The sequence below is a fragment of the Gadus macrocephalus genome, chromosome 16, assembly GCF_031168955.1.
Source record: "Gadus macrocephalus chromosome 16, ASM3116895v1".
Taxonomy (NCBI): Eukaryota; Metazoa; Chordata; class Actinopteri; order Gadiformes; family Gadidae; genus Gadus; species Gadus macrocephalus.
This window is the reverse complement of record NC_082397.1, coordinates 19,121,974-19,149,879: the sequence shown is the minus strand read 5'-3', so window position 1 is coordinate 19,149,879 and position 27,906 is coordinate 19,121,974. Positions and strand designations below refer to the sequence as shown.

At 45.2% G+C, this 27,906-nt stretch overlaps 1 protein-coding gene across 3 annotated transcripts in view; it reads right to left on the bottom strand.

Moving 5' to 3' along the window:
* Positions 1-1,753: 1,753 nt before the first annotated feature.
* The window catches only part of LOC132474665 (alpha-2-macroglobulin-like), a 27,101-nt gene continuing 948 nt past the window's right edge, over positions 1,754-27,906 (bottom strand). Inside the window, exons 2-36 of one of the 3 annotated variants that reach the window (XM_060075487.1) lie at positions 26,193-26,373; positions 25,634-25,790; positions 23,860-23,912; positions 23,462-23,482; positions 23,035-23,203; positions 22,801-22,885; positions 22,560-22,680; positions 22,130-22,244; positions 21,917-22,032; positions 21,603-21,767; positions 21,131-21,367; positions 20,945-21,008; positions 20,429-20,574; positions 20,027-20,176; positions 17,958-18,095; positions 17,287-17,404; positions 17,038-17,155; positions 15,993-16,221; positions 14,755-14,881; positions 11,251-11,372; positions 10,784-10,835; positions 9,792-9,878; positions 9,357-9,533; positions 8,769-8,850; positions 8,147-8,303; positions 7,181-7,246; positions 6,289-6,457; positions 5,792-5,988; positions 5,377-5,592; positions 4,475-4,593; positions 3,188-3,278; positions 2,833-2,901; positions 2,645-2,750; positions 2,508-2,549; positions 1,754-2,302 (exon numbers count right to left, since the gene is read on the bottom strand). In XM_060075487.1, coding sequence (XP_059931470.1) covers positions 2,223-2,302; positions 2,508-2,549; positions 2,645-2,750; positions 2,833-2,901; positions 3,188-3,278; positions 4,475-4,593; positions 5,377-5,592; positions 5,792-5,988; positions 6,289-6,457; positions 7,181-7,246; positions 8,147-8,303; positions 8,769-8,850; positions 9,357-9,533; positions 9,792-9,878; positions 10,784-10,835; positions 11,251-11,372; positions 14,755-14,881; positions 15,993-16,221; positions 17,038-17,155; positions 17,287-17,404; positions 17,958-18,095; positions 20,027-20,176; positions 20,429-20,574; positions 20,945-21,008; positions 21,131-21,367; positions 21,603-21,767; positions 21,917-22,032; positions 22,130-22,244; positions 22,560-22,680; positions 22,801-22,885; positions 23,035-23,203; positions 23,462-23,482; positions 23,860-23,912; positions 25,634-25,790; positions 26,193-26,373 — 4,342 coding nt within the window. In that variant the 3' untranslated portion in view covers positions 1,754-2,222. Of the gene's footprint in view, positions 2,303-2,507; positions 2,550-2,644; positions 2,751-2,832; positions 2,902-3,187; positions 3,279-4,474; positions 4,594-5,376; positions 5,593-5,791; positions 5,989-6,288; positions 6,458-7,180; positions 7,247-8,146; positions 8,304-8,768; positions 8,851-9,356; positions 9,534-9,791; positions 9,879-10,783; positions 10,836-11,250; positions 11,373-14,754; positions 14,882-15,992; positions 16,222-17,037; positions 17,156-17,286; positions 17,405-17,957; positions 18,096-20,026; positions 20,177-20,428; positions 20,575-20,944; positions 21,009-21,130; positions 21,368-21,602; positions 21,768-21,916; positions 22,033-22,129; positions 22,245-22,559; positions 22,681-22,800; positions 22,886-23,034; positions 23,204-23,461; positions 23,483-23,859; positions 23,913-25,633; positions 25,791-26,192; positions 26,374-27,906 lie in introns of those variants that run through there. The other 2 variants (XM_060075488.1, XM_060075489.1) reach the window with 2 other exon arrangements.

Genomic DNA, 27,906 nt, shown 5'->3' with positions numbered 1-27,906 from the left:
TCTAAAGAATTTCTTTATTGCCAAATGGAGACCTTGTTGTAGTTCCATGTTTCAAAGCCTTTCATATTATAGCTTTTCTTTTCCTTTTTTTACTCCCCATCGCTAAAGGTGCCAAATGACATTGACACATTTCAGTCGGAGGTGGGATCATTCTTATCGTAACTATTTAAATAGATTTAAATTGCATTTCATTACGAGGAATTTGAGCTTAAATATCCATTATTATTCATCAGCAAAATATGCAAATCTTAAACTTGCCTGTTGGACGCCCAGCGTGGCTCCAATGTGGAACACCTCGAGTCCAGCCTTCTGCCCACACTGGTGTTACACAAAGAGCATTCGTATGTCCTTCACCCTATACACTAAAACGATGTGCCATTTGTATCAATACTTGGCCTTTTTCTTGTTGGTGCTAAGGTTTTAAGGTAACTGCTCTCTGTACTTTAATGTCAAGTTACATATCCCTGTGTTCTCAGTTTAATTCAAACACACAGACACCACACACATCCAGTGTATCCAAGGATTGTGTGAGCCTTGACCCCAAACTCTGGACTTTCCGAAGCAGGCGTCTCCGCAGCGAGCCACCAGAGGGAGCCCCAGAGACCACCTTTCACACTTGGCACTGTCCGACTGGACTGTCATAAGGGATGACATGGATCCATGCCGTTCCCCAAGCTGTGCCTTAAGTGATTCAGTGTACAGAGAACCCCCCATTTGGCACTAGCACAGTCCACTGTGTGGATGCTACCGTATGCCACTGTGATACACACCCCCCCGCCCCCCACTGTTAGGAGAGGGTTGGATCATCACCAGGTGCCAGCCTGTGTCTTGTTGAGGGGTCATGTTGCTCCTCTGTGACAGTGTTGTGCGTGTGTTGTGCTGACGTGTTGAGTGGGTGTGTAACAGTCTGCTGTGATGTCAGAATGTGGTTTCTTCTCTGTTCATGCGTCACATTTGGTAGGTAGATAATTTATGATGACAATGAGGTGGAAAAGGGGAAAGAAAATCTAAGAAAAAATGCTATGCCCCACTCCTCCCCCCGAACCTCATGGTCTTGTGGTCTATTGATAAAGGAATCTAGATGGGCTACGGTGGGTTCTATTGATAGAGGAACGTAGATGGGCTACGGTGGGTTCTATTGATAGAGGAACGTAGATGGGCTACGGTGGGTTCTATTGATAGAGGAACGTAGATGGGCTACGGTGGGTTCTATTGATAGAGGAACGTAGATGGGCTACGGTGGGTTCTATTGATAGAGGAACGTAGATGGGCTACGGTGGGTTCTATTGATAGAGGAACGTAGATGGGCTACGGTAGGTTCTATTGATAAAGGAATCTAGATGGGCTACGGTGGGTTCTATTGATAGAGGAACGTAGATGGGCTACGGTGGGTTCTATCGATAGAGGAACGTAGATGGCTACGGTGGGTTCTATCGATAGAGGAACGTAGATGGCTACGGTGGGTTCTATTGATAGAGGAACGTAGATGGGCTACGGTGGGTTCTATTGATAGAGGAACGTAGATGGGCTACGGTGGGTTCTATCGATAGAGGAACGTAGATGGGCTACGGTGGGTTCTATTGATAGAGGAACGTAGATGGCTATGGTGGGTTCTATTGATAGAGGAACGTAGATGGCTACGGTGGGTTCTATTGATAGAGGAACGTAGATGGGCTACGGTGGGTTCTATTGATAGAGGAACGTAGATGGGTTCCATTGAAAATCAAACAGTGTTGTACGAGGGAAACAGATATTTGTATTTTGTCATTTAAAGATTTTATTGTGGCGAAATTTAAACTCTATGGTAGTGATGAATTAATATAATATTTGTTAGAAAGAATAAAATGTCGAGCAAGGCGCACTACATGAAATCACAATCACAATTCACCTGTAATCACCCAGCCTGTGCAGACAAACTTCTACCTAAGCTGTTTTGTAATACTGGTTTGTTTCCGTCGTTCGGATCCATTCAATCCCAGTCGACTGTTGGACCATTATTGTGTTTACGGTACCTTGTTTCATAGCTCACTGTCACGCCAATGGAAACTATGGATTACCTTTATCGATTAAAAGACAGAATTGTAATTGAATAAACATTGGCTTTCTTGAATGCATGTCATCTTGGCAAATTCCTCTTTTTTAAAGTGTATATGTTGAAATTAAATCTAATCTTTTGTCATTCAAAGAATTCACTGGCTACAATTAACAATGTAGCACAACCATTAGTCCGGCTTTAATTTGATTGATGTGCTTCTTGTTGGTGGCTCCGATCGTTCCAATAGTAGATCATTCACATCATCACCTACAAGATTAAAGGTTATTATTTGCAATTCTCAAGTTGTAATTCAAGTATTTTTGGTTTGTAGTTTTTGCTTAAAAACCAAAAAGAGGCACAGCAGGATCTACACTTTAATAAATAACAAAACAGCAAGCTGTAATGCGATGTACACATTAGGCAGGAACCTTGGCAAGCTTCAGCTGGCCGTGGTTAAACTGGGTGTACTTACGCTCCGCACAAGGGGAGGAGTAGTCTGCCACTGCCTCGTCACCTTGGAAACAACACAAAGGACAATCTAATGAAGAGCACTCCTCCTAACTCCTCCTCACACGAGTCCTAAGAAGTGGGACTGCGGGGGGGTCATACTTGTCTGGTAGTAGTCGTACACCTTCACCACGGCCGGCCTCAGGTTCCTGACGGCCTCCTCCTCCTCCAGGGTCACGCTGTAGCTCCTCAACACCTCCTTCTTCAGCTGCACACAGAAGAACAGTGAGGGGAGAAGCACAGGAATGTAAACACAAGCATGATGGGAACAGGGCTCCCCTGGTACGTACGCCGTCGAGGTAGATGTTGATGTAGCCCTCCTCAAAGTCCACACGCTTCACACTGCTCTCTCTCTTCAGCTGAGAGGGAAGAACACAGAACGCTTGCTGACAACCATCTTCATGTTGAAAAAGAAATATGAATACAAAACAGAGCAGTGCATCTAAACTCACTTAAATGGCTACACACAGAACAGAGAAGTGCATCTAAACTCACTTAAAGGGCTACACACAGACCAGTGCATCTAAACTCACTTAAAGGGCTACACACAGACCAGTGCATCTAAACTCACTTAAAGGGCTACACACAGACCAGTGCATCTAAACTCACTTAAAGGGCTACACAGTCCAGTGCATCTAAACTCACCTCCTGCAGAGTGCTCTGCTGAAGGCCATAGCCTGACAGGAGCTTGAGGTTGATGATCACCATGTTGGTCTCCTCTCTCCTACCTTGGTACCTGAGCAACACGGGCAGAAAACCTTCTCAGATGGCCATTCAGTTAACAAGTTCACCTTCCAGAAGACCCAACACAGAATTTGAGGTTGTCTGAGCAACATCTTAAAAAGTTCTTTGTATGGTGGACTCTTTGATTCAGAAACTCTGTGATGTTACCAAGCGACACAAAATGGCCAGTAACAGGTAACTCAAGCAATGACGAGCAATTTTAGTCCATATAAACATCTGAATTTGAATGGAGATTTGAACAAGGATCAAACCATTGCATTATGATGTAGTCCACTAGATCCCATTTCATCTAAGATAAGTTGTTTTAGGGGTTTGGTTTGCTTGCAATCTATACAGGGCAACCTGGTCTCACAGGAATCCGTGAAATGACTACGGACGAATAACTCGAAATCCGTGGACACATCACGGAAACACGCCGATTTCCGTGATGTGGCCACGGAATTCGCTCCAATGCAAGTTAATGACGCTGAAGTTCCGTGGCTCACACACGGATCCCCGTTTCAACGAGCGAGTCGACCACGGGGGCTTAACTCAAAACCCGGGGTGGTCTCACTGAAACACTTAAATTGTCCTTGTTGTGTCCACGGAAGTTGCTCCAATGCAAGTAAATGACTGATATTCCGTGGCACACACACAGATTCCCGTTTCAATCTGTGTGTGTGCTCCCGTTTCAATCTGTGTGTGTGCCACATTTGACCACAGCGGGGGCTTAACTCAAAATCCGTGGTGGTCTGACGGAATCACTTAAATTGTCCGTGATGTGGCCACGGAATTTGCTCCAATGCAAGTAAATTACACTGTTATTCCGTGGCTCACACACGGATATCGGCGTGTTTCCGTGATGTGGCGTATTCCTGTGAGACCATGTTGATACAGGGCTATGGAACCTTTAGGACTGGAGAGCCAGTGGGCAGATTTTAGTTACAAAACAATAAATCAGTGTGTCTCATTAAAAAATGTACTGGTTAAGTCCACAGTGTACCCTTTAGTCTAGAATTCATTCCTAGACTCGTGTTGTGTTTGATGTTCTGTTGTTGGTGGATCCAATGGTTGTATACTGTACATTCACTAAGCCAGTGACAGCACACAGCCGGTTTCCCCGTCTATCTGGTAGGTATCGTTGTGGTCCATCTGCTGAGGTCTCCACCACCCCTCTCTCAACAGTCTGGCCTTTTGCCATAACCTTACCTGAGGTCCACTCTGATGGTCAGTGTGGGCCGGGTGCTGTTACACACAGCGGTCGTTGTTGCGACGATGTGGAAGGAACTGAAGTCACCAGGAGGGGGGATGTTGTAACGCATGGCGATCTGGTTGGTGACAACAAGGTGAACCAACATCGGGGTGGAATTACTTGTGGAATTAGATTAAGTGCCATCCCCCTCCAGGAATATTGAATCGGGGGCTTACCCCGATCTTGGGGGAACCGTCACCATACAAAAACAAAAACCAGGAGCTTACAAAGTCCAAAAATCTCTCCATATGCCAATATATATTTTAAGGCTGAAACTGAACTAGTTAATTAGTATTATCAAACTGATTATATGCATTTGTAGGTACCATGAAATCAAAGGCTATACTAGCTCATCTATGTATTAAGGAAAGTTGGGAAGTTCGATACAAAATATTTATATACAGACCATTAGTACTAAATTGATAGAATTGTAGAAGTTCTCGAAGAAGACTTTCAACATGCCTATCTTTTAGACCATGGTTGACATATCTTAAGGACTATTAATGAATGCTAAGATGAAAGTTAAGACTTTATACAAGGAAAGCCTTTATACCTTCCAATGGATGAACACAAATAATAAGAGCTGCTGCCTGGCACCCATAAAGCGGCAGTTGACCAGAGATGCGTCATGGGGCAACCAAGACAGACCCTCAGGCTTCAGTGACTAGTATCAACCCATGAGGTGGGAACCCCTTCTTGGCTTCTTGGAAACCCCTCCTTCCTCCTCCACCCCTGGTTCCGGACACAGCCCTGGTCCCGGACACAGCCCTGGTCCCGGACACAGCCCTGGTCCCGGACACAGCCCTGGTCCCGGACACAGCCCGGTGCCTGTACATAGTCCTGCCCCTGGGGGTCCCACCTGTGCCTGGACACAGCCCTGCCCCTGGGCCGTGATGCGGTAGTCCCCGGGCAGGCGGTCCAGCGCCTGCTCCTGGTACAGCAGCCGGGTGCTCTGGTCCACGGTGAACTGCCAGCTGGCCCCGCCCAGCGAGCTCAGCCCCACCACGCAGGCGCCCTCCGAGCTGTAGGTGGCAGCGCCGTAGCGGGCCAGGGCCTGGAGGGCCACCACCGTGTCCTGTCGGGGTCCAACGGGGTTTACACGTTGCACCGGGCGTCACAACCACACATCTCCTCAGTTCATTTAAAATCAAACTGTGGTTAGACAGGACAGATTGAATGAGATTCTGGAACGTGAAAGCTTGCGTGTGTGGGTGGACGTTAATGCTGGGGGCCATTTAGTATCACACAGTGTACATTGGTGTGTGTCCTCCGACCTGCGTAGAGGCGAAGCCGCCGTAGGGGTTCTGCTGTTGGATGAGCCAGCGTGTGATGCTGGAGGCATAGTCGAGGTCGAAGCCCGGCACCGGGGGTCCGGAGAGAACCGCAAGCAGTACGTAGGCCGTCATCTCAACCTCCAGGGAGTCCAGAACCTTCTCAGAGGCCTCCGCCCGCTTCCAGTGGCGCGTGCCCCCTAAAGAGCAGAGATAGTGAGGGGCTTTTGTGAGAACTACACTTGAACTACTGCAGGAGTTCAAGGTTTATCTTTATTACTTGAATATAAAGCCACATGTATTGAAAACAAATACTGTCTTTAACACATATACAGGGTACATCTGATCCCCAATATTTCTTTAAATGTGTGCGTGCCCTGCAAATATTGAAAAAGTAGAGTGCCTACGGATGATCTAGTCTAGAACCTGATCTTATCAATGTTCTCCTCAAAACGTCAGGCTTCTTCATGCGTGGGCAGGCCGAACAGAGATGCAGCTACCGTCTGTGACAGAGCGCTGGTGGAGAGCGGTGAGGAGCGCGGCCCTGGTCTGCTGGTCCCCTGCCAGGGTGAAGGTGTAGGAGAGGAGGGCTGTGGTGTACATGTTCTCCAGCTTTCCCGCTACCGCCACTCTCAGGCACTGCAGGCACCCAGACACCATGGGGTCTGCCTGCAATGGGCACACCAGGGAACAAGGGAATCAGCTATATACTGTATCTATATGGGCACACACACACCAGACAGACGGTATAAATAAATATCTCTATATATATATTCATATCTATACCATTTGTTTACCTTGACAGCTGTCAATTATACTTGGCAACGGTGAATTATCAAACATAATTCACCGCCGGAAGTTGTGAAGAGCAGTCTACAGCATTGAGAAGAGCCGTGTAATTATCCATAATAATGTAAGGTTTAGAAGTTAAATATTTGAAAGTTGTAGAATAAATTTTATATTGGAGTTAATTTGCTAGAAATGTACTTACAATCAGTTAATCATTTATATATTTATGTTACACAATTATTACTTACATATTTAACACAGTCAGGATATTCTGTTGAATCTGCCTCTCTGATTCCCTCATGTTTACCTCAGTCTAAATTCTAGCTCCTGATTGGTTAGTTCAGTCACATGATGGGTCCGAACAAGGAAGTGTTTGAAAATAGATTAACGGCGATATTTTTTTTATCGCCCGATAAAAGTGTGTGTGTGTGTGTGTGTGTGTGTGTGTGTGTGTGTGTGTGTGTGTGTGTGTGTGTGTGTGTGTGTGTGTGTGTGTGTGTGTGTGTGTGTGTATATATATATATATATATCTCTCTCAAGGTGTTTCTATATATGTATAGCTCAAGGCGTTTCTACATATCAACATGGGGCAGGGGCACTCACTGCATCCAGCTCCAGAAGTGCAGCCGTGATGTAGGCGGTCAGAGACACGTCGTCGCTCACCCCGCCCTGGGGGAACAGGATGGAATGAGCTCAGGCTGCACCAAAGCACGTAGTAAGCACAAGAAAAGAGAAGAACCACGCCTCCTTGACTGAGTGGGAAGTCGCTGGCACTATGGCGATGGAAGGAAATGAGCCCTGAGTTTCTGGGCTCATTATTGTCACCTGTCACTGAACCACACGGGTAGGGTACAGAGGTGTGGAGATAGGCCTGCTGAGCTCCAGCTGGACACAAACACACATCCTCTTGGATACTTGGAAAGGAATAAATCTTCATGTCTTTCAAACAGTAGATGCCCTCAAATCCTCCCCATTTCACTCAGGTTTTTACGGATCATGCATTCGTTAACTACAGATACGCATGATTCACAAAGGTGACAATTTCTAGGTCGGAAATCTGGAATTCCGGATTTGATCTGAAAATCCCATCGCTTTTGACTTTTGATCTACTCAACTTGGAAAAGAAAAGTCCATTTTTATTTTCCTAGTACAGTTCTCTTTTTTACTGACCCACAAACATCTGAACTGAAAAACAGTTGTCTACAAAGCAATGTGATATCAGACATCTGGCCCAGATGTCATTATGTCTGAGTTCCATCTCTACTGCGGTTAGCACTAGACATAATACCTTGTAGCAGAACTAGGCCTGAGGATACAAGTGTAACATTCTTCAGACACACGGCTGTCAGGTATTTACATCGTCTTTGGACTAGATTTCAAAAGCATGTCTCTGTTATTTATTCTAAGTGTGCATCGTGAGTGACAATAAATTCCCAAATGCTATTTTACCACAGCTGGGAGGACAGGTACCACACCCTTCTAGCACGTCTTAGGGGAACCACTGTTGGTCCTACGAAGCTCCTGAATACATTTGCTGCCGTATGGCTCCTTTGGATTGATCCAAGTTACCTTCATGCCGTTGTGAAACAGTTTTCCAACTGATGTGATGCATCCATCTTTCCGCCGGTGGCTGAGCAGCCAGGTTCTGGAGTCCACGATTAGTTTGGGGTCGATGAAGATGTAGGGCTTGGCGCCGCCAAACGACTTCATCACAAAGGCAGTCAGCCTGGGACAGAGAATGAGGCACAAGCGCCACAAACGACACATTAAGAAGGTAATGGTAAGAAAATGAGGGGTGGGGTTTCAATGCCCTTTTATGTTTCAGTGTGTAGGATCATGCAGAGACGCCTGGCTCCCAGCACCTCTACACCAACCTCTTCCCCGTTTTGCTACCATTGCACCTGACCATTATTGTGGCAGTCATTGCACTCCTAACCATCCCTGGAAGGAGGGTTCCCTCTTTCTGCGTTCCCTCCCAGGGTGTCTTACCAGCTTATGAAGGGCCCCACGTACGCACCTGAGCTGGTGGTACAATAGGGGCCTTTTAAGGGACTTTTCCTGTCTCTTCGAGGGGGGGGGGGGGGGGGTCATAAAATGTGCCCTGTACCAAAAGGAAACCCATGCACATGGCGGGAAGACCCACCCGGTTACCATGCCAACTACGAAGAGAAGCCCCAGCTGACGTACTCACCAGGTGTTTCCAGACGCGTCGCTCTTGCCAAAAGCACTGTAGGAGCCATCGTCATGCCGGTAGGTGAGCTCTCTCTGGTAGCCTGCACATGAATGCATAGGATGCTCAGATTGTAGATTTGCATTTGATACATGCAAAAACATATCTAAATTATGATTTAATTTGTGATTCCTATGGCTGCTCTGCGCTCTGCCCAGTTGTTTTCTAAACTATGTTCGTCTTTCTTAACCTCTTCATCAATAGGTCTCTTCCTCAGGTTTTTGCCCAAAAAGACAAACCCAAAGCAGTAGCAAGCAGTGACTTTTGAGGCGATGTATGCTGGGGACCGCCCCCGGTCCCCCGATGTGTGTCCTAGCTGAGCCACTAGGGGGCTGTGTCACGTGACCTCGAAGCTGATGTGAATTCAGCTCACACACTCAGAGCTTTGAGCCCCTCCCCTCTGAGTAAGGGAGCGTTGACATGGAGCGCATGGTGAGATCTGCTGAACACTGGCCTCACCACGAGCGTTTCAGAGTGGAGACCTTCTGGTGGGACTGTGTATGATGTTGGGTGATAATAGTGCTGTCTGGTGCTCTCTGCAGGCCTCACCGCTCTCCAGGAAGCGCGTGGCCCGCTCCTTGATGGCGTGTGTCAGCTGTGCGGTGCTGGTCAGGTAGTTGAGGATGTAGATGTTTGGGGCGAACAGGATCATGTTCTGCTCCCCGCAGCCGTACGGCATGGCCAGCAGTTTGTCCAGGTTCTTCATGGCCCGGCCCATCAGGTCCCCTGGCCAACACACACACACACACACACACACACACACACACACACACACACACACACACACACACACACACACACACACACACACACACACACACACACACAATATGGGAGATGTAACAAAATACGAAAAACAAATGTACCCTCTTATATATTTATTTAATTCTAATTATTTTTCATTGCTTTATTAACAATTTTCCATAATTCTATACTATGATTGCATTATTAAAAACCCTTGTTGGATATCTTTAAGGTACTGACCCAACACAGAGAAAGAGGCCCTGGCAGAACCAGCCACAAACAGGTCTGGCAGCAGGAGAGAGATGTTCTTCTCTGCTGGCTTCTCTGCTGGGGAATAAAAAAACAAACTAATGAAGAGAGAAATTGTTACAAGGTAAGATTGACTTCCATCAATCCATCGTCTACATCGTTTAAAATAAATTAGTAGGGAGCATTGTAAATTATCTAAAGAAATAATGATTTACTATTGTAAAAATGATTAATTATTGTAATAATGACACAAGATACGGTAGACATTGTGTGTCTATTTGTACGGTTTTCATCCAGTCATTTATCTTTGTGGGGCGTGTCGAAAATGTACAAAATCATCCATTTCAAATGAACAGTTATCTGTAATCTGACTAATTCAAATTCACGCAATGATGAATACTTATGGATCGGTTTAAAAATCTCTGGATTGTCATGGCTTCATATATTTAGAACTACATAAATCTAGGATAATATTATTGTTATTAACAGTCCTTTGAGCATTTAATAGATCAATGTTGGTAAAATGTAAAGGATAACATTGGTAGCCTTGCATTTAGAACTTATTCTATTTAACCCTTAGGTCTGGTGTGGGTTCTGTCTATATAATAATAATAATATACATTATTATTAATATCTCAAGGAAAAACTGGAGATGGGCTAGCAATATTTGGGCTTGCTTCAAGCGATGATTCTCCCCCATATAAACAAGTTCACTTCCTTTGTCCCTTGTCAGTTGGTTGTATGTTTCACGTCCCTTTGTCATTGTGGTCTCTAGTTACTATTTGTCATGCATTTGAACCGTATCCCTTTTGGTTCCTGCTGCCCTGCCAGCCTGGCCCTGCTTCAGGCTGCATGTGTTGTAGAATGACCCTGGACCCGTCTTGCCGCTGTAGTCCTTAACATAGAGTTGTTGACCCTTTTTCAGTGAGGAAACCCAAAGTAGGTTGATTAAACAAATGGGAACCAACTGAGGGAAGACTGACCTCCAGGACAGAGGAGTGCATTGTGGGTAACAGCCACTGGGGTACCTTCTGCCTGGAAGGGAGAAGAACGGCACACTTTCACTATGAGGATTAACATCCGCTTTATTCCTAGAATGCTAAAAACACAATTAAGTCAACTCTAGTGTACAACCCCCATCATGTTGCTCTGGGGTCTCTATGGTCCTTCAGAACCGGCCCATTGAGTCCTCTAGCAGGGCTTTGACCTGATGGTTCACTGAACATTATCACTGCTTTCTGTGTGGGAGCTTATCATCTAGGTTTAGCTTGAGCGTTTCAAGACCTTCATGATTAACACAGAAAACATAAGATTCAGGATTAACACAGAGCGACAACATGTTGGGACTTAAAGAGATGTTGGCTTTTCTTTTACACATGTGAGGACCCGTGTGGGGCAGAGTACGAGGTGGGCAACGTGTGTGTGTGCCATCCATGAGCGTGAACCTCACCTCCACCAGTAGTTTGCGCACCACTGTGTCCACCCGGCCCACCGTGGGCGGGGGCGCCACCTCGTTCCCACACAGTTGCTCCGTGTGCAGCGCCTCGGCCCGGACCTCCAGGGTCACCTCCCCTAAACACACACACACACACGCACACACACACACACACACACTCGTTGCTAATCGATCTACCTTTTTATTTGCCCCCTTGTCACTTGATTTGTGTTCACAAGGCTTTCTCCATCCGTCTAAGACTTGACCCCCCCACACATCCACCTCATTAACATGACTGTAACATCTCTCCCCTCCTCAACATTACCAAAGCCCTCAAATCAAAACAAAGAGAGGTGCCTCTCACACCCCTCCCTCAGGGAGAGGTTTCTGGCCGTTTCGTCAGAGGGACTACCTGACTTGTTAGCGACGGTTAGCATTCTTCAAAGGAATGGTGTGTGTGTGTGTGTGTGTGTGTGTGTGTGTGTGTGTGTGTGTGTGTGTGTGTGTGTGTGTGTGTGTGTGTGTGTGTGTGTGTGTGTGTGTGTGTGTGTGTGTGTGTGTGTGTGTGTGTGTGTCTGTCATCACTGCTGATGTGGGATGGCAGGCCATCGCTGGTTCACTGACAGGAGAGGAGGTGGGCCGTCTCTGGCAGCAGCACTGCCTCCACTTTTAGAATGGCCTCCTCACTATAGTAGAGTTAGAGTAGCCTCCTCACTATAGTAGTTATAATGGCCTCCTCACTATAGTGGAGTTAGAATGGCCTCCTCGCTATAGTGGAGTTAGAATGGCCTCCTCACTATAGTAGAGTTAGAATGGCCTCCTCACTATAGTAGAGTTAGAATGGCCTCCTCACTATAGTAGAGTTAGAATGGCCTCCTCACTATAGTAGAGTTAGAATAGCCTCCTCACTATAGTAGAGTTAGAGTAGCCTCCTCACTATAGTGGAGTTAGAATGGCCTCCTCACTATAGTGGAGTTAGAGTAGCCTCCTCACTATAGTAGAGTTAGAGTAGCCTCCTCACTATAGTAGAGTTAGAGTAGCCTCCTCACTATAGTGGAGTTAGAGTAGCCTCCTCACTATAGTGGAGTTAGAATGGCCTCCTCACTATAGTGGAGTTAGAATGGCCTCCTCACTATAGTGGAGTTAGAATGGCCTCCTCACTATAGTGGAGTTAGAATGGCCTCCTCACTATAGTAGAGTTAGAGTAGCCTCCTCACTATAGTAGAGTTAGAATGGCCTCCTCACTATAGTGGAGTTAGAATGGCCTCCTCACTATAGTGGAGTTAGAATGGCCTCCTCACTATAGTGGAGTTAGAGTAGCCTCCTCACTATAGTAGTTAGAATGGCCTCCTCGCTATAGTGGAGTTAGAATGGCCTCCTCACTATAGTAGAGTTAGAGTAGCCTCCTCACTATAGTAGTTAGAATGGCCTCCTCGCTATAGTGGAGTTAGAATGGCCTCCTCACTATAGTGGAGTTAGAATGGCCTCCTCACTATAGTGGAGTTAGAATGGCCTCCTCACTATAGTGGAGTTAGAATGGCCTCCTCACTATAGTAGAGTTAGAGTAGCCTCCTCACTATAGAAGTTAGAATGGCCTCCTCACTATAGTGGAGTTAGAATAGCCTCCTCACTATAGTGGAGTTAGAGTAGCCTCCTCACTATAGGAGTTAGAATGGCCTCCTCACTATAGTAGAGTTAGAATGGCCTCCTCACTATAGTAGAGTTAGAATGGCCTCCTCACTATAGTAGAGTTAGAATGGCCTCCTCACTATAGTAGAGTTAGAGTAGCCTCCTCACTATAGTGGAGTTAGAATGGCCTCCTCACTATAGTAGAGTTAGAATGGCCTCCTCACTATAGTGGAGTTAGAGTAGCCTCCTCACTATAGTGGAGTTAGAATGGCCTCCTCACTATAGTAGAGTTAGAGTAGCCTCCTCACTATAGTGGAGTTAGAATGGCCTCCTCACTATAGTGGAGTTAGAGTAGCCTCCTCACTATAGTGGAGTTAGAATGGCCTCCTCACTATAGTGGAGTTAGAATGGCCTCCTCACTATAGTAGAGTTAGAATGGCCTCCTCACTATAGTGGAGTTAGAATGGCCTCCTCACTATAGTAGAGTTAGAATGGCCTCCTCGCTATAGTAGAGTTAGAGTAGCCTCCTCACTATAGTGGAGTTAGAATGGCCTCCTCACTATAGTGGAGTTAGAGTAGCCTCCTCACTATAGTAGAGTTAGAATGGCCTCCTCACTATAGTAGAGTTAGAGTAGCCTCCTCACTATAGTGGAGTTAGAATGGCCTCCTCACTATAGTAGAGTTAGAGTAGCCTCCTCACTATAGTAGAGTTAGAATGGCCTCCTCACTATAGTAGAGTTAGAGTAGCCTCCTCACTATAGTAGAGTTAGAATGGCCTCCTCACTATAGTGGAGTTAAGGGCTGATTATGGTTCCACGTTTACCCAACGCAAGGACCACGCAGATGCTTCAATGAAGTCGTGAACCATTATAGTTCTGCGTTGGGTTTTGTAAGCGGACCAATCACAGCCCTTTCTGCTGCGTCGCCTCAACAGAAGGTTAACATTTTTGGGAGGCGCACGTCAAGCCGTAGTAGCCTCCTCACTATAGTAGAGTTAGAGTAGCCTCCTCACTATAGTAGAGTTAGAGTAGCCTCCTCACTATAGTAGAGTTAGAGTAGCCTCCTCACTATAGTGGAGTTAGAATGGCCTCCTCACTATAGTGGAGTTAGAATGGCCACCTCACTATAGTGGAGTTAGAATGGCCTCCTCACTATAGTAGAGTTAGAGTAGCCTCCTCACTATAGTAGACATGCTGCAGCAGATTGACTCAGTGGAGTCACCGCTGTTTCACATCTTTCAAAATGACAGTGGCAAAAAGTGAGGATTATCTCCATCGCCAACTGCTCTCCCTAGACACTTAAATCAGGGGCATGCTCCAGTACCAATATAATGCCCTCCTCAACAATATTAAAATCCAAAGCACTTTGTTAATCAGCTGCACAATGCGCGGAAAGATCGTCTACCATCATGATCAGGCTCAGTGAGAACTGCTATGTGAGAGTCCTCTCATCACAAAGACCAAAGTGCTATAGTGCTGTCGCTGCTCTACGCCCTTCAGTAGAATTAGTACACAGAAGTGATTTTTACAAATGTTATTGGTGACGGATGTTTAGTGAAGCCACGAGGGACGCTTGTGGTGCTTTGATCACCAGACTGGGGATGTTCTTCAGAGACGCAGTGGCAGATCCTTTCCTGTGATTTATCTACGATGTGCGAATGGGCCTGTGACGCTACAGTGAAGAAGACTTCTGACATTTACAGCGAGGAACGGAGCGCACTCAGAACTGAAATGGAGAGAAAATAAAAAGAGATTCATTTTAAGAGCGGCTGCCACTACTCTTCTGGACTGGGATCAATTCATTGTATTATATTGATCTGATTGTCCTTCCATGAAGGAGGAGAGTTTCCTGCGGTGTTAAGGGCATAAGGAGCAGGTCATTAGGTCCTACCAAGGGAGGAGGGGCTGACCTCCCACTGGAAAACCCTGCTCTCCTCTGCACACACACACATGGTGTACTGGCAGTCCGCACACTCTCTGAGGGAGAAGTGGGACGAGTTGCTCAGCTGGACCCTGACCTGCAGAGAGGGAGCGCAGAGTCAACACACATACTACATAATGCATCCTATACTACAAACTAGACTGCATCCTATACTACAAACTAGACTGCATCCTATACTACAAACTAGACTGCATCCTATACTACAAACTAGACTGCATCCCATACTGCAAACTAGACTGCATCCTATACTACAAACTAGACTGCATCCTATACTACAAACTAGACTGCATCCTATACTACAAACTAGACTGCATCCTATACTACAAACTAGACTGCATCCTATACTACAAACTAGACTGCATCCTATACTACAAACTAGACTGCATCCTATACTACAAACTAGACTGCATCCTATACTACAAACTAGACTGCATCCTATACTACAAACTAGACTGCATCCTATACTACAAACTAGACTGCATCCTATACTACAAACTAGACTGCATCCTATACTACAAACTAGACTGCATCCTATACTACAAACTAGACTGCATCCTATACTACAAACTAGACTGCATCCTATACTACAAACTAGACTGCATCCTATACTACAAACTAGACTGCATCCTATACTACAAACTAGACTGCATCCTATACTACAAACTAGACTGCATCCTATACTGCAAACTAGACTGCATCCTATACTACAAACTAGACTGCATCCTATACTACATCCTATACTACAAACTAGACTACATAATGCTATACTGCATACTATACAGTACTATGCAGTATAGTATTATATAGTCTAGTTTGTAGTATAGGATGCAGTCTAGTTTGTAACCTAGACTGCATCCTATACTACAAACTAGACTACATAATACTATACTGCATACTACGCTACATACTAAATCCCATACTACAGTATACTACATACTATATCTCATACTACACAACTTAATGCTATACTGCCTACTATGCTACGTACTATACTACAAACTACACTACATCCTATTCTTCATAATACTACACTACATGATACTATACACAATACGTTGAAATTCTTGGATGCAAGAGGTGTAAAAAGGATCTCTTCCTTTCTGAGTAGCTTCTAATGAATGGAGAGCGTCCTCGGCCCCCCTCAGCCCACCGGGGGGCCGGGGGACACGCAGCACGGAGAGGCCCACCATGATGCAGCTAGGGAGGTAGTTGAAGACGGTGGCTCTGAGCGTGAACACCTCCCCTCGGACCACCGAGTAGGGCAGCGTCAGGCTGACGAAGAAGGGCTGGAAGGCCACCAGCGCCGTGTCCCGGGACAGGCCGAAGCCCAGGGAGGAGGAGGTGCAGAAGGCCTGGGCCCGCCAGCTGGTGATGGTGTCAGGGAGCGTCTTCACCACGCTCACCGACCCGCTGTCTCTGCAGATGGAGAGGGTCACCACGTCAAATAGGGACCTCCAGTGTGTTAAGGGGGTGTGGTTGAGATTCAACCGCTCATTTAACCACCGTCATTTATCAGAAACGGCACAGCCATCAGCCAGAGATGACAATACACTGAGGATATCCTTTCAAGGTGACTAGGCCGGCCTTGCCGACAGTATAAGACCATATGTCCATTTAAGACGGCTCAAAGCTGATGGGAGTGCTCGTGACCAATCAGGACATCTTCCCTGATGGGTTGGGGGACCCCAGGCTCTTCTGAGGGGTGGGAGATGTTATTTTTACTGAAATGGTTTCAGTTCCATTTTAAAATGAGATACTTGTAACTCTTGCCAATTATCGTACTTCTGCAGACATCCTGCCCATTATTTCAATTTAGCAACATAGTTCTAATTAGTGTAGGTTTAACCTGAAGAGTAGAGCACTAGCCAAACAGGATCAGATCCCAGCACTAACCAAACGGGATCAGATCCCAGCACTGACCCACCAGGGATCAGATCCCAGCACTAACCCAACAGGGATCAGATCCCAGCACTAACCAAACGGGATCAGATCCCAGCACTAACCAAACGGGATCAGATCCCAGCACTGACCAAACAGGGATCAGATCCCAGCACTGACCCAACAGGGATCAGATCCCAGCACTGACCCAACAGGGATCAGATCCCAGCACTAACCCAACGGGATCAGATCCCAACACTGACCCACCAGGGATCAGATCCCAGCACTAACCCAACAGGGATTAAATCCCAGCACTGACCCAGCAGATCCAGGTTTCAGGAGTTGAGCACTAACCCGACAGCGATCAGCTCCCAGATCCAGGTGTCAGGGAAGTAGCTTCTCACAGTTTTTATTTTTTCCCGTTTTTTTTTCATGGGCTTCAAGCGCATCGATGAGTCGGATTCTTCAACAACTGACAAACAGAATGTGTCAGAGTACATTACATTGAACAATATCCTTGAATGGAGGTGATTTTCAGTGTCAGGCATGTAAATTAGACATTGCTTAACATCCTCAAAGATCCGCCGATATCAAGGAACCTACCTGCATCATATAGCATATATTCCGCATCATAATCCATATCAGAATGCTGATATTCAGGGTACAAACAGGCGGCTGGTTTCTTCACCTCAGAGTTGGTCACAAGTTTTATTCCAATTTCCTAATAGTGTGAGTAAAAAAAAAAATGGAAAATGTTGTTTGTCATCACCAGTTAGGAATCAGAACGATACATAAATATTGTGGCAGACGGCAGGGAGGAGTGAGGGGAGTGGTATGATTGGAGGAGAGGGGGTAACAACAAATTGTATCAATAAGAACATCGTTAACATCAGGGGTTGATTATGAGAGAGAGCAAGAGAGCGAGAGAGACTTTATTGATTACCTGGACCATCTGACTACCCCCCTGTGTACAGACCGCTTTGTTTGAGGACCCTCCTGGTGACGGCCCCTGGATACGGATTACCCTTTTCCCCACCCTGGTGATAGTTATTTACCCTGTAAATAAATCACCCCTTTGAACTGCTCTGTGTGTTGTATGGTTTTATCTGTTCAACTTGGTGGCTTGGAAACCCCACACCCACTGGCCTGCTACAATATATAAATAACATTACAAAAGGGCAATTTACATGTCATATGCATAAGGCATCATGGTCCAAATATTATATCTGACATAATTATTGATGTACTTCCTCATGCCATCACTCATATCTTACTTTAAAAACACTGTAGACGTCGTCCTTCGCGGTGGATTCCGCCGTCTCATACCCGGGCGGTAAGCAGCGATCCGGCTCACGGTCCTCCACTTGGTAGCTGAAGCCACTCAGCTTCTGCACAGGCAGCTTGTTGAACACCTTCAGATACCACGGATGAAAAGAGCGTTGGGACTGAGCAGGTGCAGCAGTCTGACATGACGATGTGTGAGAGAGGGCTGTTCCCGAGTCTGAGGTGAACCGTGTTCAGTGGGCTTAAAATGGGGCTCTCCAATGGAGGCCACGTAAGACAAGAGAAAGCCCTACTAACTAGATTTATCTCAACATTTAAATGCGTATAATACTTGTTTTTATTGTATTCAATGCATAGCCTTTTGATACGGGTTTTTTTTAACAAAAAAATTATACTCTTTGAATTGATTTCCCTTTGAAATGTGTCATAGCCAACTATGGTTTTAGTCATGAATGTGTTTTTTTGTTATGCAAGCCTGGGCTACAATCCTGGGAGTGTTCAAATAAAATAAGCATATGTAGACCGGAAGTACGGATGTCTCCAAAACCTAAAAGGTGCGCCCCCACCCCGTTCTAAAAAAATATATCTAGGCACTATTCTTTGCCAAATGGACCCATAATGTCCGCCTGGAAAGTTTTTCTATACATTGAAAGTTTAAGTAAACCTGAAAAAATAAAATCCTGGTAAAACTGGTAAACCCAAATTACCAAAAATTTGGGTCCCGGATTTATGGGATTATTTTCCAGATGATTGTGTTAAAAAGTTATCCAAAGATATATTTATGCAAATGAGACGCCATTATTCAATCAATCTCAAATCCACAATTGTATTTATCATAGTTGGTTAACATATCACCGTATCCTTAAGGAAGTCTTCCGTACATTTTGCTCAAACATTGCATTAAGTGTTATATAACAATATCCTGTTAGCCCTAAGCAGTCTTAACAGTAGCCAACTGTCAGCTTTTTGTGCTGCTTAGTTCAGAAAAGTAAACAGTCGACAGACTGCTGTTCACTTTTGGATGCAAACCCCATGGTTTACGAAATGGGATTGCCCTAAAAGCCCTTTTGCATAGTACCGTATTTTCGCACTATAAGGCGCACCGGAGTATAAGCCGCAGCAGCTAACTTGAATGATGTGTACATATATAAGCCGCACTGGACTATAAAATGCAGGTGTTTTAATGTTTAATTACCATTAGGGCTGGCCCGAATGCCATTTTTCAGGCTTCGAATACTCGTTGGTTTTTCCGAGCGAATATTCGAATACTCGTTCCAGAAAACAACACCATCAAAAACTACATTAATAATCCCTATATACTCTGTGGAACCAATTTTGACAGTATCTGCATATTTTGTTGAAGATTTAATAGCTTTTGAACGTTAATTAGTGGGCTAAAGTAGGTTGAAGTTCCTTCGTTTTTTCCCGTGAAAGCGAACAGCTGTTGTTCCGTTTCAAATCAGCTGTCCTCTGCCATCTCAGCCCTTACGGGAGCTTTTCAATTCATCCTGGAACGTGCATCTTCTCAGGGAATTTTTACAATAAATCCATAACAAATACCGAATATTGATTGTCTTATGTGTCAATATTATATCCATTATATTGTCCGGGTATTACCAAGACGCTCACGATCTGCAGCAAGCCAGTCACAGTTGATTGGCGCGGCGCTGTACAGCGAACGTAAACAAACAACTAAGCTAAGGTTAGCATTTCGCTAAGTATTACTTTTCCTCCCGAGATCCCGCTAATAGTTTGCCTCCCTCGCTCTGGTAACGTCACGTACGTGAAAAAAAAAAAAAAAGCTCTGAATACTGATTTAAGCTTTGAATACTAATTTTCCGAGTGGCCGTTAGCTGTAAAAATCCATAGATAAGCCGCACCGTTATATAAGCCGCAGAATCGAATAATGGGGAAAAAAGGCGCGGCTTATAGTCCAAAAATTACGGTACCTTAAATAGAAAAAACAATATCTGACCCTTATTTATCATCCTTTGAGCTGGGTCATCACTGGTTGTCCTGGGATGGAGTCTATGTCTTTGGTAAGAGTGTGAGAACGTACATAAGCAGCGCTGAGCTCCTGGTCCGGCTGCAGCAGAAGGATGCTCTGGTCCACCGCCCTGACGGAGCACAAGGATCCTGGCTGGCTCTCCAGCCGAAACGAGGTCTCTCCTCCAGGCAGCTCTCGATCTGCTGAGAACTCCAGCTTCACCTGGAGATAGCAACACAAAAAAGGGTTGCAATAACAATACCATGTATTAATGGCCATTCTGATCAGTTCCTATTGCTGTCTTTATGTATGCTCATTTAGAAACCACACCTTGCATTGTCATGTTAAACAATTTTCATTGGGTTTGGTCTTAGCATAACGTTACACTTTAAAGGGCACAGTCAAGTCACCATGAAATTCAATTTGACAAAAAGCTTTGTCAGCCATTTCAGATTGATGTTTAGCCTGTCACACCCTATTCTCGAAGCACTGGTCCACTGGGAAGTCCATGTTATCCGCCAACACCTCCCCACTTGGCATCAAAGTGTACACCACCACTTGGGCATATGGGCTGAGGGCAGCTTTTCCAAGCAGGGGGATGGATAGCACTCCTTTGTTGACTAGATCGGAGGGAAGGGGAAGAATAAGGCATGGAGAGGGTAGTAGCAGCAATATAAAAAAGGTCTACTAAAGAAAAATTCAGAAAGCTTTGCAGTAATAATATTTCAAATGATAAATGTTATGGCACATCCTTGATACATTCTTCTAAAATAGTTTTGAATTATTTGAAAGGCCAAAGTCTTAACAGATTTAGAAAGGCTGTGTTTCATATGATTGGTGCGGGGGTGTTGTTAAACGTTTCCATAACGCCCGTCACGCTATCAAGCAAGGGAGTGGAGCCAATAGGAGACGTCCTCTCTGGAAGAGAAGCTTCATGAGTGGGACTTGCACATTAATTATTATTTGAATATCTATAGAAGGATATTTTACCGATTCCTTCTTTTACAGCAACTGGAAGATGCCCGTGCCTCATTATTGCACCCTTGGACATCACCTAATCGGAACAGGGAGGGAGAAAGCGCTAACGCCAGAGATATATCTCCAAAGTACACATTTCTTTATAAATAAAGCAAAGCGTTGAAGTGTTTGTGTAAAGTGTTTACAACGCTGACTCACGGTGTAGTAGAAGGGCAGTTCCTCCTGCCCCGGCCTAAGCTCCTCGCCCTGGATGATGTACTGGGCGCCCACCTGGGACTCCCCCTCACAGAGGCTCTTGTGGCCGTTGGCTGAGATCTTCACGAAGCTCTTGCTCTTAGAGTAGAACGGCCTCATGATCAGTCCTGCCGAGGGGTATGCAGGCAGGCGTTCCTCATGCACAAATGACTGCCGTTCTTCCTTGGGTCTAGAGCTTGCCTAAAGGAGGAGATATTACAACACATGTCAACTTTTCTGATTGAACAGCTTCTCTGGGAGGTCCACTGACAGGGCCTTGACCCCACAGAGGTGTTGGTGTTGGAGGTTACTGGCTCACCCAGGGGAAACCCATGTGAACACGTGAAGAACACACAAAACCAGGACCCAGATGCTTTTGCACCCAGGACCTTCTTGCCGCAAGTCAACGATACAACATACAGACACAAGGACAAACCGTAAGAACCACGCTGTTATTCCACAGGGAGGTGTCCAGGGAGAAAGATGCCACGCCGTTGTCTTGGGTCAGAAGCGTGAGGTTGTACGACGCTGCGTTGACGTCCACGTATAGATATACCACCTCGTCCCCCACCGCCTTCCTGTCTATTCCAGTCAGCTTGACCTGGAACCCAAGGAAGGAAACGTACACACACAAGTTTTTAATAGTTTTAAAACAAGCAAAGATAAAAAAAAATACATACACTACATACAGTACATACTGTATATATATATATAGATTGAATTTGATGGCTCATGGCCAATATCCATTACCTTGCCCTCGAATGGGATCCCTGGCTTATAGGCAGTATTATCTGCAACATTCTTAAATGTGAGTTCTCTGACATTAACAGAAAAGGGCGTTTGGCCACTGGCTCGAATGACCACCCCTACAAAATATACAGGCAACGGTCATTATTTGACACCAACACTGACAATGTCTTGTTTTGTCTGCAAAACAACTAATTCATTCATTCATAAACCTACCAGTGCCATACTCCTCCATTTCAGCCGTCACCTCAAACATGTCCCGGTACGTTTGATCTCTTGGGCCAAATTCTGATACCCTAATGAAGTGCGCTGCACAGCCCGTTCTGTCCGTCTGGGAGATAGAACGAGAAAGTGGTGCGAAGGTTAGCCAACACCTTCTGAAACCAAATAGATCAAGATCTAGAACACATATAAGCAGCATTAATATATATGAGGCAAATGACAAATAAGAGGAGTAATATTTCTATTTGAGTGATCATTTCTGTAAATGTTTGATTTACCTGACCCAAAATAACCCCAACACTACCCCATGCATTGGATGATATTTAAAAATGTCTAGAATAAGTCTGGGTTCATGTAGGAAGTATTTACGAGTCACATAACTGCCAGCCAACCCCCTTGGCTGCAAGGTCTAGTTGCCACTTGCCTGCAGTTGTGATGTCACACAGATGTCTTCTGACCGGAAATAATGCCCTCTAAAATGGCCCTGGCCCTCTCTACAAACTACCACCTTGATGGACCCAAGGACAGGCTTTCCATAGGTGTATCTGTCAGAAGGAGGGCCTCGCAAGGCATTGGTGGATTAACAGTGGGAGGAAGCAATGATGACCACAGGCATGATGGGACTCAAGGGCATTTTCCATGAATTCTGCATTGTGGACACTCACCTTCCACAAATTTGTATGGGGACTTCTTGTTGTAAAATATTTATGACATTAGGTAGTCTAATGTTGACGGCATATTTTGGCAAAACTGAAAGGACAAGACTAAGTATCATTTTCCAAGCATGAAAAACCGCCTAATAAAATCCAACAGATTCAAAATGTTTCTAAAACAACATTTAGTGTGTAGCACCAGTACGTGTGTGCACGTGTGTGTATTTGTTGCAGTCGGGGGCAGACCGTATTCCTTGATGTCAAAGGAGCGAGAGGTGCTCTCTCCCTTCTCCGTCCAGGCGGTGATGGTGTAGGGTCCCTGGGCGGCCTCTGGACTCATGGGGTGAGAGAGGTCCAGGATGCCACTGACGGCGGCCCTATCCAGCCACTGCGCGATGCGGTTTCTGTTGGGGTCCTTGGCATCAAGTGAAAGACATGGAGACATGTACCAAATCACTGCGAATCCAGCAGGTATTGCTGTACTTACAGATGCAACTGATTATTTAAAACCCCCAAGATTACTCAATTTCCGTCCTATGCAAAGTCCATGTGATTTGCAGTTGTGTATAATAACTTTTTATTAATGGTTGGAATGAAAAACTTTAAAAATATATAAATATATACACCAAAATGTACAAAAATGTATTATGTAGTACATTTGAAGAGTTCTTACCTGAAGCTCAACTGTTTTATACTGCAAATAAACGGGAAGGACGTTTTTAGACATTTTATATTCATTTTCATAAATACATTTCTAGCTTTGTACGGCCTTATCATACTATTTGTATTTTCGATTCTTTACTCAAAGTATTTTCCTTCATATTATCTTTAGCTGAGTAATTATAATCATAAAGACCTTTTTATATGACATATCAATAGGAAATCCCTCCATAATGACACCAAAAGAATAGTAGTATGGAAGGTAATGGAGAGCGTGCCAGCAGCCCTAGAGGTCAGAGAGCTCAGCCTCCACTCCCCGTCTGGAGGGCGGCTGGAGTCAGTTTGACTGACGGGAACAATTCATGGCTCTCCAGTTTGATGAAGGATTGTAAATAAGAGGAATTCACGTACCAGCTCATTGAAAGGGATGAAGCCAGCGTCCATGGAGACGATCCGGAACTGGACTACAAATAAATAAATTCAGGTGTATTCAAATATATATTCAAGTGTGGACATTCAGAATGCACATGAGTCAAAGGGGATCACAAACAATCAAAAGGACAGCCTTATTTTCAAATAAAACAATAATCAAAACTAGGAACAATTTGGTTTCAAGGAAACCAAATCCTCAAAGGTATTTCAGATCATCCTAGTTCAAAGTTCCCCTTAAAAGGTATTTCAGATGAAACATGATGTAGACGGTCACTAATGCCCCTTTTCCACCAACAGTACCAGCTCACCTCGCCATGACTTAGCGTGGCACAACTTGGTTTGGTTTCAGGCACGTTGTGTTTCCATCTAGGAAGTATCTCTTTAACGTGGGCGGGTCGTCATAACACGCATGCACGAAACTGCGACATATACGCGACCACGCGCCACATTATCAGACAGGGTTATGCACAGAAGCGTCTCCACCTCTGTCACAGTCCACGGCGTGTTCTTGCGCGCTGATCCTGCCATGGTCAATAATCAATCACTATTTTTGACGCTGATGCTAGTATTTAAAGATTCCGGGTGTTGGTTGTCGGGTGTCGGGTGTCAGGCTCGGACGTTGCGCTCATCATTATTCGTCCAGTGGCGTAACTCTGGCCAATCAGTGGCCAGTAGGCTGTTTACGACACACCAAAGTATCAGACCAGCTCTCTTAAAGGGGACTTATTATACCACCAGGTGTGAGTGTGATTAGCCTTACAAGCCGTTTTGAAAATCTGCCTAATATGACATCACTAGTGGGTGTGTCCACCTAGATCTGTGCTGGATAGATCTATCTACCAGCCTACCCAGTGGACTGAAGTAAACATTGCTCATCTATCCAGCACAGATCTAGGTGGACACACCCACTAGTGATGTCATATTAGGCCGATTTTCGAAACGGCTTGTAAGGCTAATCACACTCACACCTGGTGGTATAATAAGTCCCCTTTAAGAACCTCGACGGAGGTGAGACTGAAAAAGTACCAGATACCAGGTAACTCATTTTGGCGATTGAGACGCAAGGAAAGGCGGGCCGAGTCGTGGCAAGTTGAGCTGGTACTGTCGGTGGAAAAGGGGCATAAGCAATATGGAATTAATCCTGGTCCAAAGTTCCCTTTAAAGGTGTTTCAGATAAACATGATGCAGTGGGTCTCTAAGTGATATGGATTAATCCTGGTCCAAAGTTCCCCTTAAAAGGTATTTCAGATTAAATATGATGTAGTGGGTCCCTAGGTGATATGGATTAATCCTGGTCCAAAGTTCCCCTTAAAGGCCTTTTAGATAATCATGATGTAGTGGGTCGCTAAGTGATATGGATTAATCCTGGTCCAAAGTTCCTGTTAAATACACAACAGTTCTTATCATGCCCACCCCCCTCAGGTTGTTGTGGGTGGAGACGGTGAAAGGCTGAACAGCAACCACACACCATATGAAAGAATAAGAGAGTCTGCCAGAAGTGGTTTGGAGGCATTGTCTATGTATTGATGAAGGACGGGGACTAGCTCAAACAGACTGTTTGGTTTTCCTTTCACAACAGCGAGAGAACACAAATATAATTTCCAGGTTGACGGAAGCCCAAAAGCCTACGCTTTGATCCAACCTATTTATTGCAGTAAACAAAAAATGCAGAGCAAAATTTGTGCCTACTGCAATACAGCGTTTCCCTCTCCCTGTAGGCTGGAGGCTTGTGACGGGGTGAGCACATGTGTACCAGTCTGTCCAGGCTTGTAGAGCGGCTTGTCCGTCACGATCAGATGAAGGAAGGCTGGAGGGGCGATGAGGACCTTGGTCTCCTTGCTCATGACGGCTCTCTCCCCCTGGATGGTCACATTGACCGTGGCCACCGTGCTGCTGGTCACCATGGGAACCTGCAACACCACCCGCCCCATCATCAAGGGCTCAACGTAGCTTTGAGGTACAACAACGATGCACTGAGATCCATCCTGCTGACGGACGCCCCGACCCCGACACCAGTACCTGGACGCCGGCCCCATACAGGGCTCATGTACTGGTACAACCTCACCCATACAACCACCACATACCACGTTACGCAACATGACGGAACATCGAAGAGCCAGGGAACCCCAAACATTGTAGTTACTCTTAAACGTGGTTATCTATGCGTTAGTGGTTACATTACAGTGGTTAGTAGGGGTAGTAGGGGGGGTCTAGACCACTGATGAATGGGACTTGGGATAAAACCCTGCTCCGTTGAAATTAGTTTAAATAATGAAGTCATTTGTTGGTTCTTCTCCAAGTGAGGAGCAGACCTGAAAGGTGGAGCAGCCGTAGTAATCCGTGGAAACCGTCTCCTCCAGGATGACGGTGCTCCCGGACTGCGCCTCCAGAGTCACCCTGAGGGCCAGCGGCTCCGGGGGGGAGAGGACGTGGGCGCACAGCGTCTCAGATGCCCCTCCGGTCACCCTGGAGCTCACAGTCACGGCGTAGATGCTGACGAGAGGAGGAGGAGCGGGGATCGTGATGTCTGTGGTCAATATTAACGGGATTTCTCTTCATTGATGCTCCCATCTGATTAATATTACAACTGATTGTTTACGTATGAAATATAACTATATTATTGGATATGTTCGTATGCTTAGATGTTTTGGTCTTTGTATTAATTGTACCTACTATTCTTGAGTCATTGTTATTTCTGTCTGGCCAACCTTTTACACCCTGGTATAACCAAAAGCATATCCCTTAGTGGACTTGATTGCAAGCAATGCAAAGGAAAAAACACTAAAATACTTCTATGTACAAACGTTCCCTTGTAATGGCAGATTGGTTCACCAGTACTAATGATGTGTTCAAAAACATTCCTGACAACCCTGATATTATTTTTCTGGCTAAAGATAGGAGGGAGGAGCTGTTGATGGAGGTAGGTTGTGTCTTTGACCTATACATGGACATAGCCTTTTATGACAAAATAACCAAATACCAGCCCATCAGTACAAGGATCAGAGACCTAGGTTATGAATGCAAATTGATAGTATTAATCTTTGATAGTTTGGGGCAAGTCCACAAACTCACAGTCAGTGGGCTTGGACTGGCAGGGCTCTCAAAAACCGGAGGTAAAAAACGGGCCAAATTCTGTTCTATTTCAGCTACAATATGCAGCCTTGCTGTGTGGCACATGTGATGTTTCTTGTATCCTTGAGTATCAAAGCCTGTTATCTTGTTATCTAATATTTTTGTCCTTTCTCTGTACTTTCTCTGAATGTAATTTGGTGGATTCAAATAAATTATTCAAATGTGTGTGCGTGCGTGATGTGTACACCAACCTGCTTGGGAGTGCACAATTGCGTAACAGCATTTGGTGTTGTCCAAGTAGGGGCGGATCTACAGGGGGGGGCCCACTTTAGAGCCTTGCAACCCCTGCTGCCCCCCTGACCTTTTGTTCTTAAAACTGTATTTGTAAAAAAAATGAAACCGCCACTATGTCCACAAGCCTCTCAAAGCATTGAAACAAACTAGAAAATGAACTGAAGGTGAAGATTTGGAAATGTAATCTTAGGCCCATTCCCCTCAAACGTAACCCCTTGCAACAAAAACCGGTGTTGTAGTAGAAGTCTTGTAGGCAGTGGCGGTTGGTGATCAAAAATGTTGGTGGGGCACAGTAATAGACTGGGGGTCTGGGGTCCCCCCCCCCCCCCTAAAAAAATGGAATTTAATAGATTTGATTTCCTGTATTCTGGTGCATTTTGGGGATGGCCGTATACCTTACCTACTATTTATTCCGATTCATAGCCTACATCCTGACTTGCAGGGCCTAGACAAGTTTACACTGCACAGACCTACTTTATGGCCATTCCACCAGCCATCGCTATTTTACCCATTCATTGTTGTTATTCTGATATTGAGACAAATCATGATCACTGTCCTATAGCGTCCATTTTTTGTGAGTCTCAATGTCTACTTCAAATGAAGTTGGAAATATGGGACAGTTGCTTCATTTTGTTTATATGCTACAGGCCGAAAGACTAA